This window comes from Daldinia caldariorum (assembly GCF_022478825.1).
Source record: "Daldinia caldariorum strain CBS 122874 unplaced genomic scaffold F4812scaffold_2, whole genome shotgun sequence".
Lineage (NCBI taxonomy): Eukaryota > Fungi > Ascomycota > Sordariomycetes > Xylariales > Hypoxylaceae > Daldinia > Daldinia caldariorum.
The window spans coordinates 721,358-746,706 of record NW_025953038.1 but is presented as its reverse complement, the minus strand read 5'-3'; the positions used below and the strand labels follow the sequence as shown (position 1 = coordinate 746,706).

At 47.9% G+C, this 25,349-nt stretch overlaps 9 protein-coding genes across 9 annotated transcripts; 6 read left to right on the top strand and 3 right to left on the bottom strand.

Annotated features, from left to right (window-relative positions):
• The first annotated feature begins 436 nt into the window (after nt 1-436).
• On the top strand, nt 437-2,022 carry F4812DRAFT_170177 (GroES-like protein). Its single transcript, XM_047929926.1, has 2 exons — nt 437-554; nt 677-2,022. The coding sequence occupies exon 2, from the start codon at nt 709-711 to the stop codon at nt 1,807-1,809; it is 1,101 nt and encodes a 366-aa protein (XP_047793518.1). The 5' UTR covers nt 437-554; nt 677-708; the 3' UTR covers nt 1,810-2,022.
• Nucleotides 2,023-2,424: 402 nt separating this feature from the next.
• On the top strand, nt 2,425-3,797 carry F4812DRAFT_467387 (40S ribosomal protein S5; the record flags this gene model as incomplete). Its single annotated transcript, XM_047938649.1, has 4 exons — nt 2,425-2,524; nt 2,630-2,669; nt 2,874-3,057; nt 3,178-3,797. The coding sequence occupies 4 exons, from the start codon at nt 2,425-2,427 to the stop codon at nt 3,493-3,495; spliced, it is 642 nt and encodes a 213-aa protein (XP_047793517.1). The 3' UTR covers nt 3,496-3,797.
• A 1-nt stretch (nt 3,798) lies between these two features.
• On the bottom strand, nt 3,799-5,122 carry F4812DRAFT_170135 (uncharacterized protein). Its single transcript, XM_047929925.1, has one exon. It carries the CDS (start codon nt 4,964-4,966, stop codon nt 4,016-4,018), a length of 951 nt encoding a protein of 316 aa, XP_047793516.1. The 5' UTR covers nt 4,967-5,122; the 3' UTR covers nt 3,799-4,015.
• Nucleotides 5,123-5,731: 609 nt separating this feature from the next.
• F4812DRAFT_413145 (NAD(P)-binding protein) lies at nt 5,732-7,145 on the bottom strand. Its single transcript, XM_047932761.1, has 2 exons — nt 6,933-7,145; nt 5,732-6,829 (listed from the first exon to the last, which is right to left on the bottom strand). The coding sequence occupies exons 1-2, from the start codon at nt 6,992-6,994 to the stop codon at nt 6,115-6,117; spliced, it is 777 nt and encodes a 258-aa protein (XP_047793515.1). The 5' UTR covers nt 6,995-7,145; the 3' UTR covers nt 5,732-6,114.
• A 247-nt stretch (nt 7,146-7,392) lies between these two features.
• F4812DRAFT_413144 (stress protein ORP150) lies at nt 7,393-10,860 on the top strand. Its single transcript, XM_047932760.1, has one exon. The coding sequence runs from the start codon at nt 7,663-7,665 to the stop codon at nt 10,690-10,692; it is 3,030 nt and encodes a 1,009-aa protein (XP_047793514.1). The 5' UTR covers nt 7,393-7,662; the 3' UTR covers nt 10,693-10,860.
• Nucleotides 10,861-11,941: 1,081 nt separating this feature from the next.
• On the top strand, nt 11,942-13,620 carry F4812DRAFT_467385 (secreted aspartic proteinase precursor). The gene is made up of 3 exons (XM_047938648.1): nt 11,942-12,211; nt 12,283-12,397; nt 12,466-13,620. Exons 1-3 carry the CDS (start codon nt 11,947-11,949, stop codon nt 13,379-13,381), a joined length of 1,296 nt encoding a protein of 431 aa, XP_047793513.1. The 5' UTR covers nt 11,942-11,946; the 3' UTR covers nt 13,382-13,620.
• Nucleotides 13,621-15,499: 1,879 nt separating this feature from the next.
• On the bottom strand, nt 15,500-16,277 carry F4812DRAFT_455308 (uncharacterized protein; the record flags this gene model as incomplete). Its single annotated transcript, XM_047936801.1, has 3 exons — nt 15,500-15,878; nt 15,977-16,066; nt 16,216-16,277. 3 exons carry the CDS (start codon nt 16,275-16,277, stop codon nt 15,500-15,502), a joined length of 531 nt encoding a protein of 176 aa, XP_047793512.1.
• A 2,277-nt stretch (nt 16,278-18,554) lies between these two features.
• F4812DRAFT_413132 (uncharacterized protein) lies at nt 18,555-22,485 on the top strand. The gene has a single exon (XM_047932759.1). The coding sequence runs from the start codon at nt 18,952-18,954 to the stop codon at nt 22,108-22,110; it is 3,159 nt and encodes a 1,052-aa protein (XP_047793511.1). The 5' UTR covers nt 18,555-18,951; the 3' UTR covers nt 22,111-22,485.
• A 57-nt stretch (nt 22,486-22,542) lies between these two features.
• F4812DRAFT_413129 (uncharacterized protein) lies at nt 22,543-25,296 on the top strand. Its single transcript, XM_047932758.1, has 2 exons — nt 22,543-23,764; nt 23,817-25,296. The coding sequence occupies exons 1-2, from the start codon at nt 22,763-22,765 to the stop codon at nt 24,930-24,932; spliced, it is 2,118 nt and encodes a 705-aa protein (XP_047793510.1). The 5' UTR covers nt 22,543-22,762; the 3' UTR covers nt 24,933-25,296.
• The last annotated feature ends 53 nt before the right edge of the window (nt 25,297-25,349 follow it).

Genomic DNA, 25,349 nt, shown 5'->3' with positions numbered 1-25,349 from the left:
TAAACAGTGGGTATTACTTACAACATCAAATTACCCCCATCTTCAAGTCCAATTAGCAATTAAATAAACCATCACCGTGATACTTCAAAACCTCTAATCAATTTCACCAACATAATGTAAAACAATGTCATACATAACCGAGGTTATGGTAGATATGTTTAACCCTTACGATTACTTCGAGCGTGTTATTGGAAGTTCGGTTGTCGTTCAAATGATACTTCATTTAAATTCCGGTAACCCCTTCGAGCTCAGTCGGTCCCGTGTCGGTATGTCGGCGTGGTTGTGATTCGTCGAATTATCTCATCGGGCATTTCTCCCCCTTAAAACTGCCATCTCGATTTGTAAAAGAGAAATATATGCAAGATGAAGGACGGCGCGCATGCTAACGTCTTCACGATCATCGCGTACCTCAGTAAGCATCATGGAGTGCATTATAGCATATCAGTTTTCATTCGCTCTTCGGCAAGGATGGATTGCCAAAGTTACGATGACTTAATCAGCGCGTCAGCGTGGAAACTCCAAGGGTGTCGAGAGTCGCATATAAATATGCGAAGGTGAGTTTGCAAAGTATAGCTTCACATTCAGCTTTTATATCATCAGTCAAGGCATAGAAGGTCTACAGTCCACTATCCACACAGTAAGCTACTACACTAATACAACACCATTGATTCTTGAGTATATCGATATACCCCCCTGTTTCTTTGAGCAATGGCTTCCTCAACCATGTATGCGGTGGGCGTAACAGAGTACGGTCCCGTCGAGAACTTACGCTCGATGGAAGTCCCTAAGCCTTCAAAACCCACGGGTCGTCAAATGATCGTCCAGGTAAAGGCCATCTCGGTTAACCCGATCGACAAGAAGGTCCGCGCTGGCACTTACGACGATGCCCCTGACTATTACGAGCGGGTCAAGTCACTTACACAAGAGTCCCCACATTTACATATCACTGGCTACGACGGTGCCGGCATTGTTCTTGAAACGGGCCCAGATGTGAAGTACTTCAAGCCTGGCGAAGAGGTCTACTACCTTGGCAACCCTATCTTTCAAGGCTCTTACGCTGAGCAGCTGATCGTGGATGAGCGTCATGCCGGCCACAAGCCAAAGTCTCTCGACTTTGTCCAGGCCGCAGCAATGCCGCTGACTTTCGCAACCGCATATGAGTCTCTCGTAGACCGCCTGGACATTAAAAAAGGCGAGAAGGCCGGCATCCTTATCATCAACGGCGGCGGCGGTATGGGATCGATCACATCCCAAGTAGCGCGATACATCCTCCAGTTGCCTATCGTCATCACCACGGCCTCGCGACCCGAGACCGTCGAGTTCTCCAAGAAGATGGGCGCCACGCACGTGGTCAACCACCGCAAGGACATCGTGCAGCAGATCAAGGAGCTTAACCTGCCGGCCGACGTCCCGCTTAAGTACGCGTACATCACGAGTCGCACAGAGCAGTACCTGTTCCCGATCGCGGACGTGCTAGCGCCGTTCGGCAAGGTGTGCAGCATCGTGCAGGCCCACTTCGACATGTACGGGTCGCAGATGATGAGCAAGTCGTTGACGTTCGTATGGTGCTGGGTCGGGACGGGGCCGTATCACCACTACTACAACGACAGGCAGGAGAAGCACCACGAGTGGTACGAGGAGCTGGCGAAGCTGCTGGACCAGGGTGTTATCAAGTGCCATTTGAACGAGCGCTATAAGGCTACGGCGGAGGGCATCAGACAGGCGCATAGGAGGTTGGAGGCTGGAAATGCGGTGGGTAAAATTGGGTTGGGGGTTGATGAGCCTGGAGAGGGGAAGGCGTTTCAATAGATGATGAGAAAAAGAGTGAATAGGGAGAAAGGGAAGGTTGTATATGGATTGCGGTGGCATTTTGATACCTACCTAGTCAATTACTGCTTCTAAGCGTCCTATGGAATTGTAGAAGAAACGAATTATAACAACTCATATTTTCTTATTTATACGTTGCTTCTTATTCGGAGTTATAGAGTTAGTTATTGTGTGAAATATTTGTAGTCTCATCAATAGGAGCATGATGTGGGATGAGATGTGCCCCCCTTTCTAGAATATAGGGACACTTAAGTGGGACAAGCACTTCCTAGGGCCTATCTAACGGATCCATACATGCATGTGAAACGATGAAGGGTACGTACTCATCACGTGTATACTCCACATCTTTTTTTTTCTTTTTTTCTTGCTGCCAGCTGCCACCGCCTGGAACAAACCGACGCGCCGACTGGCCTTTATCGCACACTAACCGGTGAGCCCTAGCGCACCAATTCTACCCACGAATTTCAATCGGATGTACCCGGCCAAAATTTCTATCTCGAACTTCAACAGTGGAATTTCGCGATCCTCCCCACCACCAAACGTTCGACCTCTAACAACACCAATCTTCCCCCCAGCCAGAACGCCAGAACAATCAAGATGTCTGACAACGGCGAGGTTGAGGTCGAATCCACCACCTACCAGGTCCTTCCCAAGGACGTCGTCTCCGAGATTGGCAGCGTTAAGCTGTTCAACCGATGTACGTTTTCTTTTTTTTCCCTTTCTTCTCTCTATATCCTCTCTCGCCTACGACTTTAATTTATTATCCGACCCTTGGAGCATTGCGACTGACTCTTTTAAATAGGGAGCTACGAGGATGTTGAGATCCGCGATATCTCCTTGACGTAAGTTTTGGCTACTCGATTTCCTGTAATCTCGATTCGACTTTTTGGAAAAAGAAAAATACTGGGTTTTGGGCGACGCGACGTAGATTTATTTATTCAATTCAGCCTGGATTCTCCAATACGCATGAAGAATTGGGATGGAGATAGATGGATGACTCTAAGAAAAAAAGAAGGACAAAAAAACTAACGGAACACTCTTAATAGCGACTACATCCAAATCCGATCCCCCGTCTACATTCCTCACTCCGCTGGTCGATATGCCGCCAAGCGATTCCGCAAGGCCAACTGCCCCATCATCGAGCGATTGACCAACTCGCTCATGATGCACGGCCGCAACAACGGCAAGAAGCTCAAGGCCGTCCGAATTGTTGCCCACTCTTTCGAGATCGTAAGGAACACCCGAACTAGACATATATACATATATATGTATATATATTATATATGTATATATATTATATATGTATATTGCTCTTCCGACCTGGCAAAGACGCTAATATCGCAATTATAGATCCACCTGATGACCGACCAGAACCCCATCCAGATCGCCGTTGACGCCATCGTCAACTGCGGCCCCCGAGAAGACAGCACCCGTATCGGTTCCGCCGGTACCGTCCGACGACAGGCCGTCGATGTGTCTCCTCTCCGACGAGTGAACCAGGCTATCGCCCTCCTCACCACCGGCGCCCGAGAGGCCTCCTTCCGCAACGTCAAGTCGATTGCCGAGTGCCTGGCCGAAGAGCTGATCAACGCTGCCAAGGGAAGCAGCAACTCGTACGCCATCAAGAAGAAGGACGAGTTGGAGCGTGTGGCCAAGAGCAACCGATAAAAGGGGAGGCAGTTTCTCTGGGTTTTCTTCGGCGTGGACGATCTGGGCATTTTACACTCTGCATTTGTGCGTTTCTGGCTCAGGCGGGATGCGGTTCTATGGCATACTAGTCACATAGGCCTCTTTCAATAAAGGCTCTCTGCCCGTGTGGGCAAAAATCATGAACTGAAAATCAAGCAATTCCCGAAACGATACTGGTGTTATAGGATTTATTTTGCTCTCTACCTATTGTTGTATTGATATGGCTCTCGCAAAAATGCAAACAAATGGCATATGAGAGTGCAATTTTTTTGGCCCTTTTATAAGGCCTGGTATCATTGTGAATAATAGCAATGCAATGCAACGCAACGCAACGTAACGCCAGTCCGGTAGTAATTCTTATACCACCCCCACCAGCACCAGCACCAGCACCTCCACCTCCCTCATACATACTCCTAATATCAAAAGCCTAAGCAATAACTAGCATCTCCGTAAACTTCCCATAACATCACCACCATCACCACCACCACCGTCATCATCATCATACCTTTGGGGTCCCGTCCTGAATGGGTAGTCGCAAAAACATGCCCACGTGCGGAATGCCTTCCTCGTACCACCTGCCCATGCCCTCGTCGACCTTGAAGCCCCACTTCCGGTAGAGCTTGACGACGCCCTCCTGGGCGTGGCAGCACACGAGGCCGTTCCACTTGGGGATGGCGCCGGGGGTGCAGACCTTGAGCTGGTCCATGCCGAGCTGGGTGACGCTCGGGTTGAAGAAGGCCGGGTTCTCCTCGAGCCACCTCCTTGCCGCGCGCCACAGCTGTGCCGCGATGTGGTGGCCCCGGAACTCGGGGATCACCGCCATCCGCCCCAGCTTCACGTACGGCTCCTTCCCGTCGTGGTATGTCGTCGGCCGGTCCGTGCCGAAGGGGAGCGCCGAGGCTTGGCGCTCTTCGTCGACCGAGGATAGGGTTCGGGTTCTAGGTCTCTTAGTGGTGGTGCTTGGCGCAGTACTACCACTACCACTACCATTACCATTGCCATTACCACTGCCATCTGCTCCCTTCTTCTCGTTCTCCTCGTCGTCGTATTCATCATCGCCCACCAGCACGAGCACGTTATTCACGTACCTGCCGCCGGGAAGCGGATGGGGCGGGTGGGGGAAGGGGACGACGCGCAGGGTGCCTATGGCCAGGGTGCGGGTCTCGGACTTGCGGCGGCTCAGGACCTCGCCGGTGGTGGGGTGGCGGCGCTCGGGCTCCGTGGTGAAGTTGACGCTCGCGTACGTGACCCAGTGGCACGAGCGGGCGTCGTCCGGGTCGTGCTCGTTGGCCAGCGGCACGCCTTGCTCCCGCACGAACACCGCCTCCCGCACCGACATCGCGTCGCAGAAGGTCCGCGGCACCCGCGCCGGCTGCTGGTCGTGCGGCCGCGTGCGGTCGTACCCGTCGAGGCGGGTGGGCTCCAGGTGTGAGATGAAGGGCGTTCCCATCTTGGAATTATATTTTTTTCTTTCTCTCTTGTTTTTGGAAGGGAGGGAGGGAGGTGCTTGCTTGCTTGCCTGCGTGATGTCTGACTGGTTGGCTCAGGGCTGGCTTCCCTCTCTGTCTCTTTTCCGGGTCGGGTTGGTATTGGCGGAGTAAACTCCGTTGGTGGGGGAAACTAGAACCTGGGGTTTGGGAGGGGATTGACGACCACTTTTCAGTTTCTTTATAAGTGATCTCTTTTTTGTGTGGTAGGAGGTATGTATGTGGTCTTTCGGTATTCTCCGGATAGGTTGGTTTTCATTTTATTGGGGGTTTATTAAAGAGTTGAAGAAGAAATAAAAACGAAAAAAAAGTGGTTTGCTTTCTGTTTCCCGCTTCTAAATAAAACAAGGTAATTTTGGCAACTGTGGTTCCCACACAACTTTTGGATACTGCGATGTGCGATGGGGGATTTGTGTGGCCACAGCGATGATGTAGGCGGGGGATGAAACCAGGGGCAGTTACCTACGGTAGAAAAAAAAAAAAAAAGTTTAAAGAACGTGAAGACTTTAATGGGGAAAGAAGGGGGGAGCCATGAATAATGAAAATGGGGAAAATGAGGGGTGTACGAAAAGTGAAACGAGATCGTCGAAGTTAAAATTTGCCTTGACTCCGAAGTTGAGTCATCCAAGGACTCAGGGACTTCGAAAGCTGAAAGGAGGGCGGGGGTTACACACGTTGCCACGGAGCCGATAAATTTCGTCCGGCGTCGGATTTCGCCACCCCGTTGTGTCGGCGGGCCGCTTTGAGTTTCCGGAACCTTTTGCCGACGCTTGCCGCTAAAATATAGTTTGGAGTTAAACAGTCTACGGCTTTTTTTCTTTTTCTTTTTCTTTTTTCTTTTGTTTCGGTAATTATTTCTCGAGGATGAGAATAACACTAAGGACTATGTACTTAACCTAAGTTTTAAGATGAATAGTACTTACTTGGTAAACATTTTTAGCAATACATTATAGGAGGAACAATTATGTAATTAGTCACTTTTAGTAGTGCTGTATGACCCTTAATATCTTCTTTTTTTTCTTCTTCTTTTAGCTCAAACATAGGTATCGACTTAAAACAATCATCCCGAGCTAATTTATAAGAGGTACATACCAAGTACTGAAGGTATCTATCATTTCAAACCACCGCTCAACAATATACTTTGACCTGTTAAATATCCCGTTCTGCATATCATAGTAACGATATTGGCGCATTCCTGAGGTGTTCCCAACCGTCCTACTGGGATGCTTTTGACGTCACCCGGCGTGCCTTCGACGAACTTCTCGTCGGGTATCATTCCCGTCTCTCCAATCATAGCCGGAGCTACATCGTTGACGGTAATTCCTACCTTCGCGTGCTTCATCGCTAGATTCTTCATCATGCCGGTTAAGCCCGCTTTCGAAGCTGCGTAATGGCAGGCGTTGATGCCTCCTCCTTGGGCGGCTATCGAAGAGATGAAGATAATCCTACCCCACTCCTGAGCCTCCATATGGGGTATGCTCAGCTTGGAGAGGATGAAAGAAGCCCGCAAGTTCACGTTGATGGTATAGTCGAATTCTTCCAAGCTCACATCCGTGATACCGTTGCGCCTCTTCCCGTAGCCTGCGTTGGAAACGAGGATATCTGGTCCGTCTTGACCGTGCTGCTCCTTGATTTCACGGAACAGCCGTTCGATCTCTTCCGCCGAGCTAGTATCAATACGATGAATGGTGATCTTGCGGCTTCCACTATCAGCGGACTTGCGAAGCTCCTCTGCTAAGTCATCTACCGGCTGTCTGTTATGGAAGCACGTTAGAGCAAGGGAGACTCCGTGAGTCCAAAGATCCCGAGCACACGCAGAGCCAATGCTATGATTTGTCAACGCTGTATTAAGTGGTAGACAGACGATTCATCCATTAGGTATAGCAGGTACCTAATGTGCATATGAATGATTATAAGGTGTTAGCATACCCTCCAGAAGCACCCGTTATAAGGGCAAGACGACCGCTAATTTCATTATCGACTTTAGGCATGGTTATTTTAGACGAAATAAAGGCTAATCCTTATTAAATTTGACGTAAAAGCCAAGATGAAATCCGACCCCGTACTACTTATTAGGTATGTACCTCCTCTCCACGCGCGGGGGAAGGTAAGGTACATAGGTACCTCCTGGTTGGTGTTTTCGAAGAATTTCCACATCTGTAGCTTTTTAGTCCTATGATTCGCTATCGGACCAATCATGTCATTATCGGTGGCTTCATGGAAAGTGTCAGCCACGTGCAAGGATTTATTTTCAACAGGTTGTCCTCTTTGTTTGAAAAATGTACTATAGTAACAGGTACCTTAGGTAAGTACTTACGCACGTTAGGTACGTATATGTGTACTTTTCGGCCAAGCTTCCGCGGTGAGGTCAGAAAGTTCAGATGGAAGGCTTGGACATAGCTTGGGTCCTTCCATTTACATATGAGGTAGTTAAGGCCAGATTCTACATAATAAAATAAAAAACAAGAAATCATTTAATGCCTACTATATATAACAAGACACCACAGGCTGGAACTTGAGAAATAAATTTGTATTCAATTTTCCGCTCTTTTTTTCATCAACTTTGTTTGATTTGTTTTCACAAAACATTCTTACAGCTGGTCTTCCAAAATCTTTGCGGCGAGCTTCTCGCCAATCACCCCTCCTCATCCCGCACAACATGGCACAAATATTCTCCCCCAGATCAATACTACTTTGTGTAGTTTTCTTCTTTTCTACAAATGTCCTTGCTATATCTGCTGTCCTCGGCATAGATCTCGGCACCGAATACATTAAAGCTACCCTCGTCAAACCCGGTATCCCACTCGAGATCGTTCTAACCAAAGATTCGCGAAGGAAAGAGATCTCTGCAGTCGCATTCAAGCCCTCACAAAATGCCCCCAAGAGTGGGTCGTATCCCGAGAGGGCATTTGGCTCCGATGCTATGGCTCTTGCACCTCGATTCCCTTCCGATGTCTATCCGAACCTGAAGACCGTCCTTGGCCTCACCACAGATGACTCAATTGTGAAGGAGTACGCCGCGAGACATCCGGCTCTCCAAATTGAACCTCACAAGACCCGTGGTACAGTCGCATTCAAGAGCCAAGCTACCGCCAAGGAAGAAGCATGGATGGTAGAAGAATTGCTGGCAATGGAGCTCCAGAGCATTCAGCGCAACGCTGAAGCACTAGCTGGTTCCGACAGCAGCGTTCGATCTGTCGTTATTACCGTCCCGCCATTCTATACTGCCGAAGAGAAGCGCGCTGTAGAGCTGACCGCTGAACTTATTGGTCTCAAGGTTCTCTCCCTTATCAGCGACGGTCTTGCCGTTGGGTTGAACTACGCTACGAGCCGAACGTTCCCAACCGTTAGCGAGGGAGCTAAACCAGAGTATCATATGATCTTTGATATGGGTGCTGGATCTACTAAGGCAACAATCATGAAGTTCCAAGGTAAAACGGTCAAGGATATCGGCAAGTTCAACAAGACGGTCCAGGAAGTACAAGTTGTCGGAGCTGGTTGGGATAGGACTCTAGGCGGCGATGCTCTCAACTACTTGATTGTAGACGACATGATCTCTAAGTTTGTCGACATGCCCGCGGCTAAGAAGACCTCCGTGACGGCGGAAAGCGTTCGGGGACATGGAAGAGCTATGGCGAAGCTTCTAAAGGATGCCGAAAGACTAAGACATATTCTCAGTGCCAACGTCGACGCTGCCACTAGCTTCGAAGGTCTCTATGAGGACATCGACTTCAAGTATAAGATTACTCGAGCTGACTTTGAGAAGTTGGCCGAAGCACACGCCGAGAGAGTTGGCGCCGCCGTCCAAAAGGCGCTAGACGTAGCCGAGCTAGACATTAAGCAACTCGACTCTATCATTCTTCACGGCGGTTCTTCGCGGACACCTTTTGTCCAGAAGCAGCTCGAAAAGATTGCTGGTGGCGACAAGCTTCGCAGTAACGTCAACTCAGACGAAGCTGCCGTATTTGGTGCAGCTTTCCGAGCTGCCGAGCTTAGCCCCAGTTTCAGGGTTAAGGAAATTAGGATCTCTGACGCCACTTTCTTCCCAGCAGGAATGAAATGGACAAACCCCCATAACAAACCCCAACATCAGCGACTTTGGACCGAGCGATCTCTTCTCGGTGCTCCCCCGAAGGAAGTCACTTTTACGAACCACGAAGACTTCTCGGTCCATTTCTACCAACAGGTTCCCGCAACTGATGGCAATGTGGTAGACCGGGAGACAAAAGTCTTTACGACGAAGAACCTGACAGCTTCCGTAGCAGCTCTCGTCGAGAAGGGATGCTCTGACTCTGATATTCATTTCAAGGTTAAACTACGACTCAGCAGTGAAAACGGTGAAGTAGAAGTAGCCAAGGCTGCCGTTGAGTGCGAGGCTGAAGTGCAAGAAAAGGAAGGATCGGTTATGGATGGTGTCAAGAATCTCTTCGGATTTGGCAAGAACAAGGACCAACAGCCTCTAAAAGATGGTGATGAAGCTTCCGAGGGTGCTTCTACTACCGGGTCTACCAACACGGGTACAACTTCTGCCGTGGAATCTAGCTCTACTTCAACCACTGTATCTGAATCAACATCCGCTGAATCTGCTGAGGGTAGTCCGGTACCGAAGAAGAAGCAACTTGTCGTAATCCCCATTGACTACACTTTAGAGAAGGCGGGAATTCCGGCTCTCTCGAAGGCAGAGCTTACCAAGTCGAAAGATCGCATCAAGGCTTTTGAAGCATCAGATAAATCCCGACGATTAAGGGAAGAGGCGTTAAACCAGCTTGAGGGTTTCACCTATAGAGTCAGAGACCTGCTAGAGAGCGAATCCTTCGTGGCCGCATCTACCCCTAAAGAGCGAGCTAAGCTGGAGAAGAAGGCTAGCGAAGCTAGTGATTGGCTATATGATGATGGAGCCGACGCATCACGCGAGGAACTTAAGGCTAAGCTCAAGGGTCTAAAGGATATCGTTTCTCCCATAGAAAAGAGAATTGAAGAGTCACAGAAGAGACCGGAGCTAGTCAAGAATCTACGAAGTACACTAGACCAGACGAATACCTTCATTGATACCATCAAGGCAAAGATTGCTGAGGCAGACGCCTACATGTCTTCTCTCGGCTCTAGCTCTTCGACCACCGAAAGCGCTTCTACTGTCACCTCGGCCCCTTCTCAAGATTCTGGCGAGTTTGAAGGTCTTGAAGATGAAGACACCACGACCTCAACAACCACTACAACCGCCGAGGACCGCAACCCGACACCACCGGTTTACACACTTGACGACCTCAAGGAAATTACGGAGCTTACAAAGTCTGTGATCAATTGGTTAGAGAAGAAAGTCGCGGAGCAGGAGAAGCTCCCCGAGACAGCAGACCCCGTCTTGTTGACTAAGGATCTGGTTGAGAAGACCAAGAAGCTCGAGAAGGCCGGTATGGACTTGGCCATGAAGAGTATAAGAAGTTTTGAAAAGAACAAGAAGAGGAACGGCAGCTCGAAGAAATCGAGCAAGGCCAAAACCAAGAAGGGATCTACCAAGACGGATAGCGACGGCTCGAAGCCGACGGCAGATGCTAAGGACGGGGAAAACTACATCAAGTTCGGGGAAGACGGCAAAGGCCCGTCGGCAGAGGAGATCGAGGAGTTGATCCAGCGCTTGTCTAAGGAGCAACAGAATAAGGAGGAGCCTAGGACAAAGCACGACGAGCTGTAATAGAGGCCATAGATAGAGATTCTTTTTTTGATGAATGATACGAGATAAATGGCAAGAGCCATTCTGAATAGTACAACAATATTTGGGTACGAATACTTTCTTCTATATTTGGTCGTGTGGTTAGGCGTACCTATAGACTACATCCTCTCACGAGGCGTAAGTGAAGCAAGCACCTAATGCATAGGTGTTTGTCTCTTCTAAACATGCGTGAGTCGGCCCAAGAAGATGTATCCATGGATATCTATGTTAGGAGGTACCTATCATCTAATACCTACCTAGGTACTCATACAAGGCTCCACCCTTTTCTACTGCAGTAGGCCGTTTTGTCATCGTAACACGTGGTACATGATCTTTCTCCTGTACACGCATCAGGAAAAGACAACATGAAGTGCGAGATGGGGCATTGCCTGTATTGGAAGGGAGGGACATGCTACTTTGGCTTGTAGGTTTCGATAGATTTGACACAGGTATGTTACATCCATATGAGGTATATTAGGTATTAGGTTAGGTACGTATATATAAATATTGGTATGTATTTAATTTATATTTTATATAAATGCAAGCAGTTACACAACATTAGACGGGTTCCACGGTCCTTCAATCGAAAGGCAGCTGCGGATATCCGGCTTGGCAAGACCGTCTACGGCTGTAATGGGATTTTTTGTTTTTTATTTTTTATATTTTTCATATGTCTTCAGATTTGAAGTTTGGGGTTAAGGAAGTAACTGCGTCAGGTAGTTGCATTAGCTAGGAGCAATCATCCAGGACACGCGCCTGCCACAGGGTTATACCCAACTGTCACCTGCAGCTCTAGTGAAGCATCTCGTCACTTAGGTAACCCGTCTCATCTGTGATTCACTTCCATATCTTGGGAAATAAGTACCCTTCAAGTCGCGTACATGCAATGGAAGAATGGTAGCTGCCTAGAAGCACATTACAAAACGTAAGGAAGCTACCTACCTTCCTCCTTCCAACCTATACGAACGAGGTACATATTGGAACCTGCCTCCTATGCTAGGTAATCTAGAGGGTAGTTGCATGCGTTCACATTACAACTCGCTCATACCTACTCAAACGCCATTTTCCATTTCCTAGGTTACTCCTTTCAACTAAAATTCGTTTCTTTACTCTTTTCTAATAAATTCCTCCTTCCCATTTCTTTTTTTCTTTCGTTTCCCTTCCCAACACAAAGAAGTTCTACCATCAGATCCAACCTCCCCCTTTTTTTCTTTTTTAAAAAAAGGTTTCATCAAGATGGCGTCCTTCCCTAGTGTTCGCGTCGTGGTGATGCTTTGCCTCTCTTTCTTCACCACTACAGTTTGGACCCTATCTCTTGTCCCCAAGGCTGGCAAGACTCTGTCTATTCCGCTATCCCACAATGCTGATGTCCCTCGTCATGGCCCTACCGACTACCTCAGAACTTTGAAGAAGTACAACCTCGACGTGCCCGAGGGCTTGCAGCAGGTTGTCGACGCCCACAAGGCTGCCGGCAACAAGAAGCTCGTCGCAGGTGAGCCCGGTATGTTAACTAAACCGTGGACTCTGTGAGATTGGAAGAGAGTTAAATAGCTGTGACTAACAATAAAATAGGAAGTTCTGCTCCGGCTGCCGCCCATGATGGCGATCTCCTCTGGCTCACTCCTGTCAGTATTGGTGACCCCCCTCAACAGCTGTTCTTAGATCTGGACACTGGATCTTCCGACACGTACGTGTGCAATTATATAGCCCATTGTACTCGATAGCATTGACGATATATGCTAATAAACACTATAGTTGGATCTTCTCAACCGATACGGATAAGTCAGAAGTGGCTGGACAGGCCCTTTGGGATCCCAGCAAGTCATCATCAGCACAAAAGATCCCCAACTGCACTTGGTCTATCATCTATGGAGACTTCTCTACTTCTCAGGGTATCTGTTACAAGGACACTCTCATACTGGGAAACCTCTCAATTCCCAACATGACAATTGAATCGGCTACATCTGTGTCAACCATGTTTACCGAATCTGCAAATATGTCGGGCCTTGTAGGATTGGCCTGGCCGTCCATAGCTCAGATGCTGCCACCCCAGAAGACTCTTCTTGATCTTCTACCTAACGCGTTGAGCCAACCCTTGTTTACCGTCGATCTGCGCCACAACAGCAGCGAGGGTTCCTTCAACTTTGGATACATTGACGATACCCTCCACACATCTGATATCAAGTACATCGACGTGAACATATCAGACGGCTACTGGGCTGTTCAACAGACGGGCTTCTCTATCGGGGATTCAGACGTGAAGTACGAGTTCAGTGAGGCACGAGATATCATTATTGATACTGGTTCTACTCTGTTCTTTGCCCCGGAAGAGGCGGTAAAGACGTACTTCAACAGTGTCCCCGGTGCCAACTACTCGTATACGGATTACGGATGGGTGATTCCCTGCAACTCAACCCCACCTGACTTTGTTTACGAGCTCGGAGATACACAGGGCAACAGAATTGCCGGTTCGGTGCCTGGGGCATACTTTGTGTACGCCCATTCCACTAACGAGTTGTGTTATGCTGGCCTGCAGTCCCTCAGCACCTTTTCCGACATGCCGAGCATCTTTGGCGATGTATTCCTCAAGAGTGGATTTGCAGTCTTCGACATCGCGAACAAGAAATTTGGTATGGCCCCGAAGCCTGTTAACACCAATAATGATAAATGAGACTTGGATGCTCGCGATGGAATTGACAATGGTGATGAATATATTTGGAGAAAAGGGATGAGGGAGTGAATGATGATTTGCCACTTTGCATTGTACGAATGATAAGAGAGCTTGTTCGGCTTTTAATTTTGCTCGCTTCCGTTGTTGGAGAGGCTCTCGCCTATTCCCAACTTGGACTTTTCACGATGTCTACCTTGCGTACTTGCCTCACGGTATGTATGTATGTATTCACTTTTTTTTCTCACCTCGATCGGTTAAATAGGCGAATGAGATAGCTTGTGGCAATAATCATGGAACTGATTCCACGAATGATGACATTGTACTTCGTTTCTCCTCAACCTACTGTAGGTAGGTAGCCAGAGATATGCAATTGTGACTCGTCGTAGTACCTACCTACCTACCTAGGGCTCTCTTCATTCGTAAACTTCTCGTCCTTCTGTAATCCTGCTAATTCGTCTTCTTATTCCTTCTCGGACCTTGTTGTGTAGCGTATTGGTAGTAGTAGTAGCAGCAGCAGTAGCAGTGTCCCCGAGCTCTTTGTAAGAGTTTGTCTGTTTGTTCTGCAAGAGAGAGGGAATCGGGGGGTATCACGCGGGTTTCTTTTCTTTTTTTGGACCTCGATACCCATACACGGATACACGAACTTTGCTTTGGTGTTGAAGAAAAGGCCGGCAGTTGCTCTGTGGTTCGTGCGTGGTGTAATTTGGGGGAACTTCGCGGGATGGAAATAGGTCGTCGACGGCAGAGAGCGAGCTCGGGTTATGGGTACCTAGATACGGACGGATTACAGTACTCTTTTTTTCTTTCTCCCTTCTCTACTTGGCTTTTGAATCGAATAATTAATTCTCTGGGCAGGTCACTATCACTACTTGTTTAGGTTGCTACTTGTCTTGATGGGGTTTGTTTTCTTTTCCAGCTGCGGTAGTAAAGCGAATATGGCTTTCTGAAAGCCATTATCATCATCACATAGGTAGGATACCTGGTAATCACCCCTGTACAGTAGTATATCTACCTAACCTAACCTAGATGTATTCCACTACTTGATTACGATTACCTCTTATTTGCTCCTTTGTTTTCTCTCTCAGAAAGACCATTGGACATAAGGTAAGCAAGCAGTTGTTTTGAGATGCATTTCATTAGATGTACTTCCTCGAACGGGAGGATCCAAGGAAGCGTCTATGTACAAATAACAAAAACCCCATCATCTGCCAAAGGCTACTTACTACCTAACGTACTTAAAGCTGATGAGATAACGCATTATGCATTGTTTGCAATCCATAGTCCATGACAGCCTCGGGGGCGGATACGCTTCCAAAAAATCCTCCCGGTGGCCGGTGGCATCGTTGTTTGTCGTCGTTGCTGTTGTTGATGTTCAAGAAACATAAAATCCTATGCAATGCTATAAAATGCCGAGTGAGAGATGAACGCATCGCAACACGCTCAGCCTGCCTGTTTGCCTGTTTGTCCGTTGACTGTCAGGACCCAACAACCACCTACTTAAAATTTCATCCCAGCTACGGCCGCGTGCCCCTCCTCCTACTCATTCATGATGCTGCTACTTCAAAAAAGTGTGTTTGATCCTAAGATTGATTGAAACAAAAAATAGTTGAGAAAAGGGAGATGGACGCCTTCAACGCCAGACGGACGAGAATAATGTCGTCGCGTCTTTTCTCTAAACGAGGGGATATCTTAAGAGTTGGATTGGATGTTGTAAAAATTCGGTTTCGTGACTAGGAAAATGGGCGGTTTCTCGTTCGCTCCCCCCTGTTTTGCCTTCGTTTTGCCGACGAGAAAAATCGGACGGTCCAATGTTCGCTCGCAGCCGGGTTCCCAGGAACGGAGACCAAAGTTTAGTTTCATCCGGGGGTACGCGTATCCAAGCTATTCCAACTGAGGTAATTTGAAGTCTTGTCCAAAGTTCGGTTCTGTAGGGATCGACGGCGAAGGATCGTTCATTACGCGAATGTGTGTTGATCTTTCCTTGGACTCTCCGCTGGATAGGGGTGTATAAATGCGAAATTCGATGAAAGCCAAAAGCGATAAAAGATCTAACTCGTGACGGATAAAAAGGGAGGGGGCGCAGGGTCAAAAAATTCGTTGAGACGCAATTATGCCGATTTAGTTGTCGCGGTCACCACCATCTTGAGAAAGGTAGACATAGTCAGCAAAAGTTCGAGAACAAGCGTCGCCGTCACCAGAGGAGCTATGTTTGACAAGTACGTATTCACCTTCGCTGGCTGTGGGGGTCGGAGGCATAGCTCCTCCATGTGCAGGTGCTTGCTGTACCTGTTTTGCGGTTCCTGGTCGGGACCTTTGCTGCTGCTGTGCGAGCTCCTTCTCGGTAGATGCTGTCTTGCCGAACGCATCGCCGACAGCTTGCCGTGGGCTCGTACTGCTGACGGCTGTTGGGTTCTGCTGCTTCAGACGTTCTTCCATCTCCTTAATTCTGGCCTCGAGAGCTTCTAATTCGGTCTGACCACTTGTGACTTGTTGCTTCCTAATCACGGGGAAACCCAGCATTAGCGGCCGTTGGTCAAGGTCGCGTAATAAGAGAACACATCTCTAGAGAGTAGGAGGACTTGGCATGGGCCATACCGCTTGTTAATTTGTTCGTCTAGGTCGGTAAGACTGTTTTCAATCCGAAAGATATCCATCAGCTCTTGACTGAAAGATCGAGCAATTGTGCTACACGAAGGAGGTTGTATTAGCTTTACTGCGGCTTGAAGAATCTCTTTTGTTTTTCGCTACGCCTTCCCATCTACTAGCGACGGTGCTAATGGCAGTGGCAGTGGCAGCGGCAACATATGGTTAAAGACAACAGCTGGGAAACTCACGATTGAGGTCGGCGGCCATTGGGTTGCCAGTCGCGGTCGAGTTCCTCGTCGGTGGGGTTCATGTTGGGCGAGAAGTTTACGTTGTCGTCGTACATAAAAGTGAGAGAGAAAGGAAAATGGTATAGAAGCCGCAGAAATTGTCCAGCTCAGAGGTGCAGAATGTTGAGGACTGGGGGGAGGAGGAGGAAGAGGAGCAACAGCAGCAGCAGCTGGAGCTGGGTGGTAAGGTAGTATTATTATTATTGATAAAGTATTGGAGTTGGCTTTTGAGCGGTGGGGGGAATTAAAGGCGGGTCGCAGAAAAAATCGGGACGTAGGCTTGTAAAAACTGCCCTGACCAGCTTTAACTTGACCAGCGCTTCATGGATGTTAGTATGGATTGTTAGTGTTGTTAGTGTATTAGTGGGCTTTAAAAGGGACCGAATAAAACGGATAGCGAATAAAAAAAAGGGGGGTCAGGCGAACAGGTGGAACTCGAGCCCCGCGGTACCTGATTTATACCACCTGTTCTGCTGTTCTGCTGTTCTGCCCTGGGGTTGTCTTGCATTTGCACTTGGACTTGGACTTGGACTTGGACTTGCTTGCAACTTTGCACTTCCGGAAAGGTAAGTTTGACTCGGCTGAAACACTTCCGCATAAGAACTAATTAAGCTCGCTACGCCCGGAATAGGTGATAGTAATTTCTTACAGTGTTTGTAAGGGAGACGTATACATACCTAACCTACTATGTATTATACTTATGATTACTTACAGCGGTTAGTTAGTTGACGAGATATGATATAAGTCTGAATTCGGCACCCTGGAATTATACACACCATATAAATGAAGAGATAAAATTTTGTATCTGCTAATAATTACAGTCTTGGCATCCTAAGCTGCTTTTTTAAGATGATTTCAGGACGACGATCTTGTCACTAGACCAGACGGTCTAGCCGAACTCAATAAAAGGATGATCCAAATCAACTAGTTAGCACTACCCTAACCAGAATGTCAACACTAATAAAGTAAGTAATAAAGTCTCATTACCTCATTTCTGCAATTCGTATTATTTTCACTTCGTCATACGATGAAAACTTTCTATGGGATATGAATGCTGATTGACCTTAGATTGACGACGGAGTGATGATAGCCTGCATAAATTTGTATGCGTATTGTACAATACATAAATAGACTTATTCACCTGGGTTGCCTGGATTGCCTGGATTGCGCATGAAATACTAAAACGCACCCTATCAGATCACCGATCTAGGTAATACCTAATACCACTCTGATCTGCTATGTATTCCAGCAACAGTACCTGAAGGACTCGCTTGGGATAGCATTTATTAATCTCCCTTGCTTTTATGCACGTCGTAACTGTTCGAACTTTCGGGATCCCCCTTATTCTTGCAGAAATGTCAAATGTCCTCACATGAGGTAACACTATTCGAATACTCCATCGAAACCAAATCTTGTTGTAGTGAGTGCCAAGTGGATTTGCTCATTTGTATAATAATATGTAGGCACATATATATCGACGCTTAGACGCGCGGGACGCCGAGCTATCATTTAAGTTAGTTAACCGTCTAGAAGTAGCGTCCTTCTTTTGCTTTCTTATTAGAGTTATCTCGTCATTCTTCATATTAAATTGTCTTCAATAAGTTAGACGAATTTTTAGTTTTGGGTTCGTTCGAATAAGCCTTATGGGGGGACTTATATACGTCTTGCGGGAGGTCAGGCATACTCACCTCGAGGAACTACTAATGTCTATCTTGACCACTTATGACATCAACTAAGTCTATGATGTGTTAGATTCATTCATCCTGGCTGTCCTGGGCTGAACACGTGCTTAGCAAGATCGCGTGCCTTGCTCACATGTGAAAAATTGAGAGATCAAATTGTCACGTCATCTAAGATAGAGTAAGTAATAGATGTTAAATAGCCCGGTGGTCATAGGAAATTGTTATGACTTGGGAAGAGATTAACGTAACGATCGTTGGCGTCGGCTACTATGTAGGTACCTATGCAAGTAAGAAGGAAAGACCTGGTAGAGCTGCATTATTAGCTATAAATAGAATGAACTTTAATATGAAGAAGTCGAGATCGAACTTTTAGGCAGATAGGCTGATAGGTACTTGGGGATGTGCGTACGTAGAGAGGTAACTGCCCAGGTACAATACGGATTACATTAGGTACCTCCTACGGTACAGGTATTAGGTACGATACGGAGCCTTAAACTCTTTAGCTGCTAGTACTTGGGTTAGTTCGGTAAAATAGCATGAACGCACGGACCTTATGCACTAACAAGAACGTTTGGACCTATGAATCCCCCCAGATTCAGCATTCCAAACCCGCTCCAACCATCAATCTGGCAACATTCGCCGATCCATCACACGAATCATACACCACCCGTGGCCTCCGACCTTGCCGGATTACTGAATATACCTATTTCAATCACGTGATCCATCGCCAACGACAAGGAACCGTAAAAATATTCATCGCGAATACCCTCATCAAAAGAAACAGGCCTTAATAGTCGCCGTTCCGCCATTAAAGTGGTCGGAGTAGTCTTAGCAGACTTCTACGACCCTTGTCAAATCTTATCGTACGCGTCATTGTCGTGTTTTCCCCGTCGGGGTGCGGCCCAACAGCGGTGGATTCAACCTTTGCTGACCGTAACATTAGATCGTGGCGCCGATTCATCTTCTACAGCGACGCGACGGTCCCCTCGACTACGGCCGAGGTGGATTCTGGGGCATGAATCAGAATCCGATCGCATATACCCCCCTCGAAGCATTTGCTTTATTCCAAGAACTCAAAAGGAACTTTCAGAACGGCCTAGTTATCGGTACCTTTAGTCGCGTCTCCGAGACCCTTAAGAAAACACCTTTGATATTCGAACAAGACGAGTTTGATGCCGATCGACTAAGCCCCGAGTCCCTTCAGGGCTTTGCCCTACAGCTGCTTAGAGAGGAGCGGAAGGAGGAGAGGAGACGGGAGGCCGAGGCCGTTGTAGAGAAGAATAATGCTGGACTGTCGCCAAATTCTAGAAAAAGAAAGCTTCAAAGCCCTCCTTTATCTACTTTTCAGGAAGCATTAGAGCAAACGGATAAACTCCCCAACTTGGTGGAGAAGCTCTATATACGGTTTCGAGATGGTCTAATTAGGGAGATCAAGGAGGACGAAAGGCGGATCGACGAACTTCACCGGGAAATCATCGAGATTGAAAGGGGAGAATGGGATATCAGGCTTGTTCAGGAGCACCATGTAGAACCGCCGGCGAGTAATGGTGTCTCAGCTGCCAGTGATTCTTTACATACGAGACCGGAAGGCCAAGTAGCGCCGATACCAACATCGGCACCACCAGCTCAGATACCAGCTCAGATACCAGCGCACACGCCAGCGCCAACGCCAACGCCAACGCCCACACCATTACCAACGCCAACAGCGATACCCGCACCGATTCCTGTTCCTAGGGCCCACGATCATAGCAGGCAAACTGAACCATCATATGCTCCTCAGATACCTCAGGAAAGGAAAGCTGCGCACCCGGTTCCTTCACCACTACCCCCACCTGTTCGTCCTTTAGGTGAAACACGTCATATTGCTCCTGATAATAGGCCTCAAGAGCCAGTGCGTCCAATAAGTAACGCGGCACCGGTTCTACAGCATCCACAAGCCATTCAAGGATATACCGCACGGCCAGGTTCCGCCACGCCTCAGTCACCCGTTGTCGATGGCCTTCAACGACCTGAAGGTATTCCCACAGGTCGAAGCCCTGTGCCCATACATACAAATCAAACCCATCCTCCTACCTCTACTCCCGCACCTCCGTTAAAATGGGAACCTCCATATCAGCCTCCCCATCAGCCTTCCCCCCAATCCCCATTTCAATCTTCCTTTCAACCTTATCAGCCGCCGACACAACATCAACAAATCCACCAACTCCATCAACCCCATCAACCTCATCAACCTCATCAACCTCATCAACCTCATCAGCCTCAGACTCACCAGACCCACCAGACTCCTATTCCATCTCCCCGACTTCCCTATGGAACGGGCGTCACTAGGCCTCCAACGTATCCTCAAACGCCAACCAGTCTTCCTCAATTCTCTCAAAATTATGCAGGCGGTAGGCAGACTCCAGGACAGTATGGTCAAGCACCTCGACCTCCAAGCCAAGGATCTGCATCGGCATCTCCTTCAGTACTTTTACCACCTCAGAATGGAGGGCAGATACCACCATCTCTTCAGTCGTTGCCATTGAATGCAACACCAGATGGCGCAGGACAGCAGATGCAGCAGCGGCGCCCGGTTTCCATCCCGAGGGTGGATTCACCAGGTCCTAATATAGGACCTGGACCTGGACCCTTTGCCCAGCATCAAACCTCACACATGCAAAACCAAACTCAAACACCTGTTCGACCACCCGTTGCCTTGTCAGAACCGCACCCAGCTGCAACGCCGCCCAAGCTTCCTGTACCGCCAGCTCAATGGTCCCCAGCACCCGGCCCGACCCGACCTTCATATCCTCCGCAAACTCCGATTCAACCTCCAGCGCCTCCAGCACCACCGACATCTCAACAGAGCCAACCTCAAATATCTTCAAGATACGGTTCGCCGTACAATCAACAGGCTCAACCAGCTCAGCAAGTTATTGCTACTGACTCTCCTCAACGGCCGCAAATACCTCCACTACAAACCCCGGTGGCGACAACTCAGCCCACGCGTCCTTTATCGGCAACGCAAGTGCATACGCCTGTAACAGTATCCCCACATATTATTAGGGGACACGGAACTAAGTGGACTTCAACCCCTACTCCTGCAACACCTCGTGTAGATGATGTAAGCGGTTATTTTGATATCCAGAGTCCTGTCTACGAGCCAATTAGCCCACGCCCTCAGTCGGCTCAATTGCCGAAGAGTTCTCCCGAGCAGAATGGGAAGAAGGATATTCGGAAGGCTATACAAAAGCCTGACGTGACGCCCAACCGGCCAAGAGGACGGCCACGTACCACGCAGAAAACGCCTCTAACGCATTCGGAGGAGGTCCCAGCGGAGCCAGATACCTCGGCAAGTAACATTAAGAATGAAGAAGCGACACCTCAGGCTCTTGAAGATATTGGTCACGCGACTGCAGCCGATGAAGGCGTTGCCGCGCAGGATCAACCAGGTCCAAGCCAGCCGTCTAACAAGCGTAAAAGACAAGAGAGCCCTCCAAATCGAGCTCCTCCAACACCGGCTACGCACGTTTTATGGACACGTTCATTCAACAAAATTAGTCAATCTGCATTGGATCAAATCATCAGCCATCGCCACGCGAACATGTTTGCGCATCCCGTGAAACCAAAGACGGCGCCGGGATATTTTGAAATCGTACTTCGGCCGCAGGATCTCAAAGGCATCCAGAAGGCGATCACTGCAGGGTCCAAGGCGGCATCAATGGCTGTGGCCACAATGCCCGATATTGACCCAAGTGCGACAAATGTTTGGCTTCCGATGTCAGTGGACCTAGTTCCACCACGAGGTATAATAAATATTGCGCAGCTGGAGAGAGAATTGGTTCACATGTTTGCGAATGCTATCATGTACAACCCAGACCCCTACCGCGGCTTTGGACCTTCGTTCCTAAAGTCAACTCGACGGGCTAGTTTGGAAGGCGACGGGGAAGATTACCGAGGCTACGAAGTAGATGAAAACGGGGTGGTAAAAGATACTCGTAGTATGTTTAGTGAGGTTGAGAAGTTACTAAGTGACCTCCGGAACGAGGTAGAACGTAACGCACCCCCTCCGGCGGGCGTACCGCTGTCCGCGAGCCGTAGTATGAGCGTGGCGGGTGGAGAGACGAATACGACAGAAGATGATGCGGATGAACCATCAGGGGATACTAACAAGAGGAGAAGAATCAGGGGTTAATGGTGACGCTATAGCAAAGTATGACAACTCTGATCTGAGCGGTATTGGCAATATAGTTAATTGCCCATCCTTCAAAGACAAGCCCATTCTAATGAGAATATGCACCAGGGCCCAGATTCAATCATGACCCTGTTTATGAACGAACAAGCAAACAAATAATGTAGAGAAGCTTTTGGACTCTGATATATGTGTATGCCTTTCTGAAGACTTATGATGGTACCTAGGTAGTGGCCCCTTTACGGTTGTCAGGTAGGTAATGTACCTAGATAGGTAGAGGTACTTCGTACATAACCTAAATGTACAAATGTACCTAAATACAGATTATGCACGGACCTAATAAATCGCCCCACATATGCGCGCACTTAATTAAACAAGTACACTGGTACATCAGTCGAGTACCTGTCTACAATGTAGCCGAGCAATGGTAGCAACTACATAATTCCAATTTTGATATGAGAAGTACGAATCCTAAAGGAACTTTAACTATTCATATGGTGAAGATTCTCTCATACTCTTTCAAGATAGTTTATAATACTTTTCCAGACTTTTCCATTGTTAATGGATACGTCTAATTTTTCGGGGTACTTTAATACTTAAGTAGTAGTACTTAAGCATCACGAGTCGCGTTTTTAACGCGTCAACTAACTAAGCGATGGCGCCTCGGAGGGTAATTGCCGACTCTGACGACGAAGATGGAGACGACAGTCCACTAAGTCCTCTCAAAGAAGACGAAAAAGCTGATCGTCCTGAGGTAGAACCATTAAGTCCATATCATAGGCCGTCAAGCCCCGGTGTGTTGGAGGCCAACAACAATATATCTGATATTACGGATCAATCTTTCTTTGCAAGCGTTTATGATGAGCAACAGAGTAGGGCTCTGCACCAGTCTCATCTTATCGAAAACATAGTCCGTCAAAGCCAGCAAGCGAGCAGAAGTAGCGGAGAGGTCTCCATTTTGGAACTAGGAAAAGGCAACAAAATTGACGTTTCTTCGGTTACGAATGTCACTTCACCGGTAGTCTTGAAAAAGCCTAGAAATCACCCATCGCTCCTCAGCGATGGTGCTTCTGGCGTAACTACACGGCAAAAGAGCGTTCCGGGAGAATGGGATGTGCCCAGTAGTGCAGAGGACGCGATGGTTTCAAGGGTCAGTAAAATTTCTAAGGGGAAGAATGAGAAGTCATATGGCAAGCGAAGAAGAAGCCAGTCGAAAGCAATTAGGGGCTCTGCTGCAGCAGATATATTCATGGGGTATGATGGCGGTGCAAGTGGAGAGTCAGTTCGGGACACAACTCGACATAATGAAATGCTTGCTCCAAGTCATAGAACCGAGCAATCACCACTACCCGCATCTAAGCGAAAGGGAATCTCAAACCATGACTTTGTGGTACGAGAGACGGCCCCTGTAGCAAATTTTTATATCGCCCAGAGCAACCTCACCACTATGCAGAAACTCGAATATGAGAAGGTTAATGTATCACAAAATGGATATTCCAACCTTCCCGGCCCCCTTACTAATGTAAAGTCGAGCGGCATGTCGACGGTTGCGTATCCAACGCCTAGCAGATATGCATCTTCTTCTGGGCCACCGCTTCCGTGGGAACGAGGCTCTGCTGCTGATGTCGAACCTGACGAAAGCGTTGATTTCGTGAATGCAAGTGCACTCGAATATCGAAAAGTTCTTGACTGAGCTAACGATATTACAGATAATGTCTTCACCGGATGTCATTACAGCTGGCCATGATCATACGGAAAGAGAACCAACAGAAGTAGCACTTATGGATACTCAGATAACATACGACGAGGCTGAGCCTCCACTTGAAGACACTACGCTGAGGAGCGTATCTAATAAGAAGAAAAAGAGGACGAGAAGCATACGAAATGAAAATGAAGATGAAGATGAGTTACAAGATGAGCCTTTCGACTATGAGACTACTCGTCATCAAGACAAAATCAAACGAAGGCGTAATGAACCAAAGCTAGATCCACCCGATCCACAAGGAGATGATGATATTGAACTTCTTCCAAATCCACAAGTGGAAATACCTCGGGAACAGAATTATCAGGACCTACCTGGAGAAGAAGCACAAGAGGCCAATGATGCGGTCCCTGAGATACCTGCAACGGCACCCCCTGTTTCTTCCAACGCGCCTGAAGACAATCTCCCGGAAACTCAGCCTGCGCCCCAACCAAAGAAACGCGGGCGCAAGAAAAAGCAGGTTATAAGCGAAAAAGTGATACAAGAAGAGCTGCCAGTCGAAACGCATGCTGACGCTCAGGAAGACGCCCCTACTGGTAAAGACCCAGAGGTACAAATTGAGCCGGAGAAACCTAAGAAGAAACGAGGCCGGCCTCGGAAGTCAGACTTAGCAAAATCCGAAACGGTACCAACTTCTGAATCTGAACTCAATCCTACACATAAGGCTCATGAGGATGACGCCCAGCATAACGAAACCGATTCAAAGAATGAAGCGACCGAGAAGCCGAAGCCCAAGAAAAAGCAAAAAGCCAAAAATCGAGTGGAAGAAGAAGAGGAGGAGGAGGAGGAGGAAATGAAAGATCCAACCCCAGATAAGGATGACGCCGAAGACACGGTGAAAGAGATTAGTGGCAATTCTAAATCATCTGAAGAACCCGCATCGGCGGAGGACGTACCTGCAAAACCTATCCCTAAACCGTTGGCTGATCAACGCAAATCCGAGGAGAAAGCAAGCCCGGCCTCTAAGGTTGCGACGACGTCTTCACAACCCAAGGTACCCTATCGAGTTGGCTTGAGCAAACGGACGCGGATACAATCGCTACTGAAAATAATTAAGAGGTAGAACGAACTCGATAGAATACCTACATGTTGATAGGATCTAGCCCTTATTGGCGTTGGAATTCGAATTGCTTCTTCGCACGTAGAGGGTTTTCGAACACATCAAAAAGACCTAAAAGATTAATAATATGAAGCTTACTCAACTTCCATTTGTTGGGACATCATTCGGGCTAGAGAATAAGCCGGGTACAGCAGATGTCAAGTACGGTACGCATGGCTATATAAGGCACGACAAGTGAGATGGTATTTGACTTGATCGCATGTGCGGCTACAAGTTGGTTGCGAGGAAATCTCACAGACAAATTTCCAAACATGAGTACTTCTTAAATTCCTCAAACATAGGTACCTAATAGAAGCTTAATGAATAATCTATATCTGTGCCCATTGCTAGTTCGATCGGACCCCTAGTAAAGCTCTACTC

Excerpts from the sequence above, each read along its gene's own strand:
- F4812DRAFT_413144 (XM_047932760.1), top strand. The coding sequence starts at position 7,663 with ATGGCACAAATATTCTCCCCCAGATCAATACTACTTTGTGTAGTTTTC.
- F4812DRAFT_413145 (XM_047932761.1), bottom strand. The coding sequence starts at position 6,994 with ATGCCTAAAGTCGATAATGAAATTAGCGGTCGTCTTGCCCTTATAACG. Across the intron at positions 6,830-6,932 it reads ATAACGGGTGCTTCTGGAGG|CATTGGCTCTGCGTGTGCTC; the intron begins GTATGCTAACAC and ends GACAAATCATAG.
- F4812DRAFT_413129 (XM_047932758.1), top strand. The coding sequence starts at position 22,763 with ATGGCGCCTCGGAGGGTAATTGCCGACTCTGACGACGAAGATGGAGAC. Across the intron at positions 23,765-23,816 it reads AAAGCGTTGATTTCGTGAAT|ATAATGTCTTCACCGGATGT; the intron begins GCAAGTGCACTC and ends ACGATATTACAG.
- F4812DRAFT_467385 (XM_047938648.1), top strand. The coding sequence starts at position 11,947 with ATGGCGTCCTTCCCTAGTGTTCGCGTCGTGGTGATGCTTTGCCTCTCT. Across the intron at positions 12,212-12,282 it reads GCTCGTCGCAGGTGAGCCCG|GAAGTTCTGCTCCGGCTGCC; the intron begins GTATGTTAACTA and ends ACAATAAAATAG. Across the intron at positions 12,398-12,465 it reads GACACTGGATCTTCCGACAC|TTGGATCTTCTCAACCGATA; the intron begins GTACGTGTGCAA and ends TAAACACTATAG.
- F4812DRAFT_170135 (XM_047929925.1), bottom strand. The coding sequence starts at position 4,966 with ATGGGAACGCCCTTCATCTCACACCTGGAGCCCACCCGCCTCGACGGG.
- F4812DRAFT_413132 (XM_047932759.1), top strand. The coding sequence starts at position 18,952 with ATGAATCAGAATCCGATCGCATATACCCCCCTCGAAGCATTTGCTTTA.
- F4812DRAFT_170177 (XM_047929926.1), top strand. The coding sequence starts at position 709 with ATGGCTTCCTCAACCATGTATGCGGTGGGCGTAACAGAGTACGGTCCC.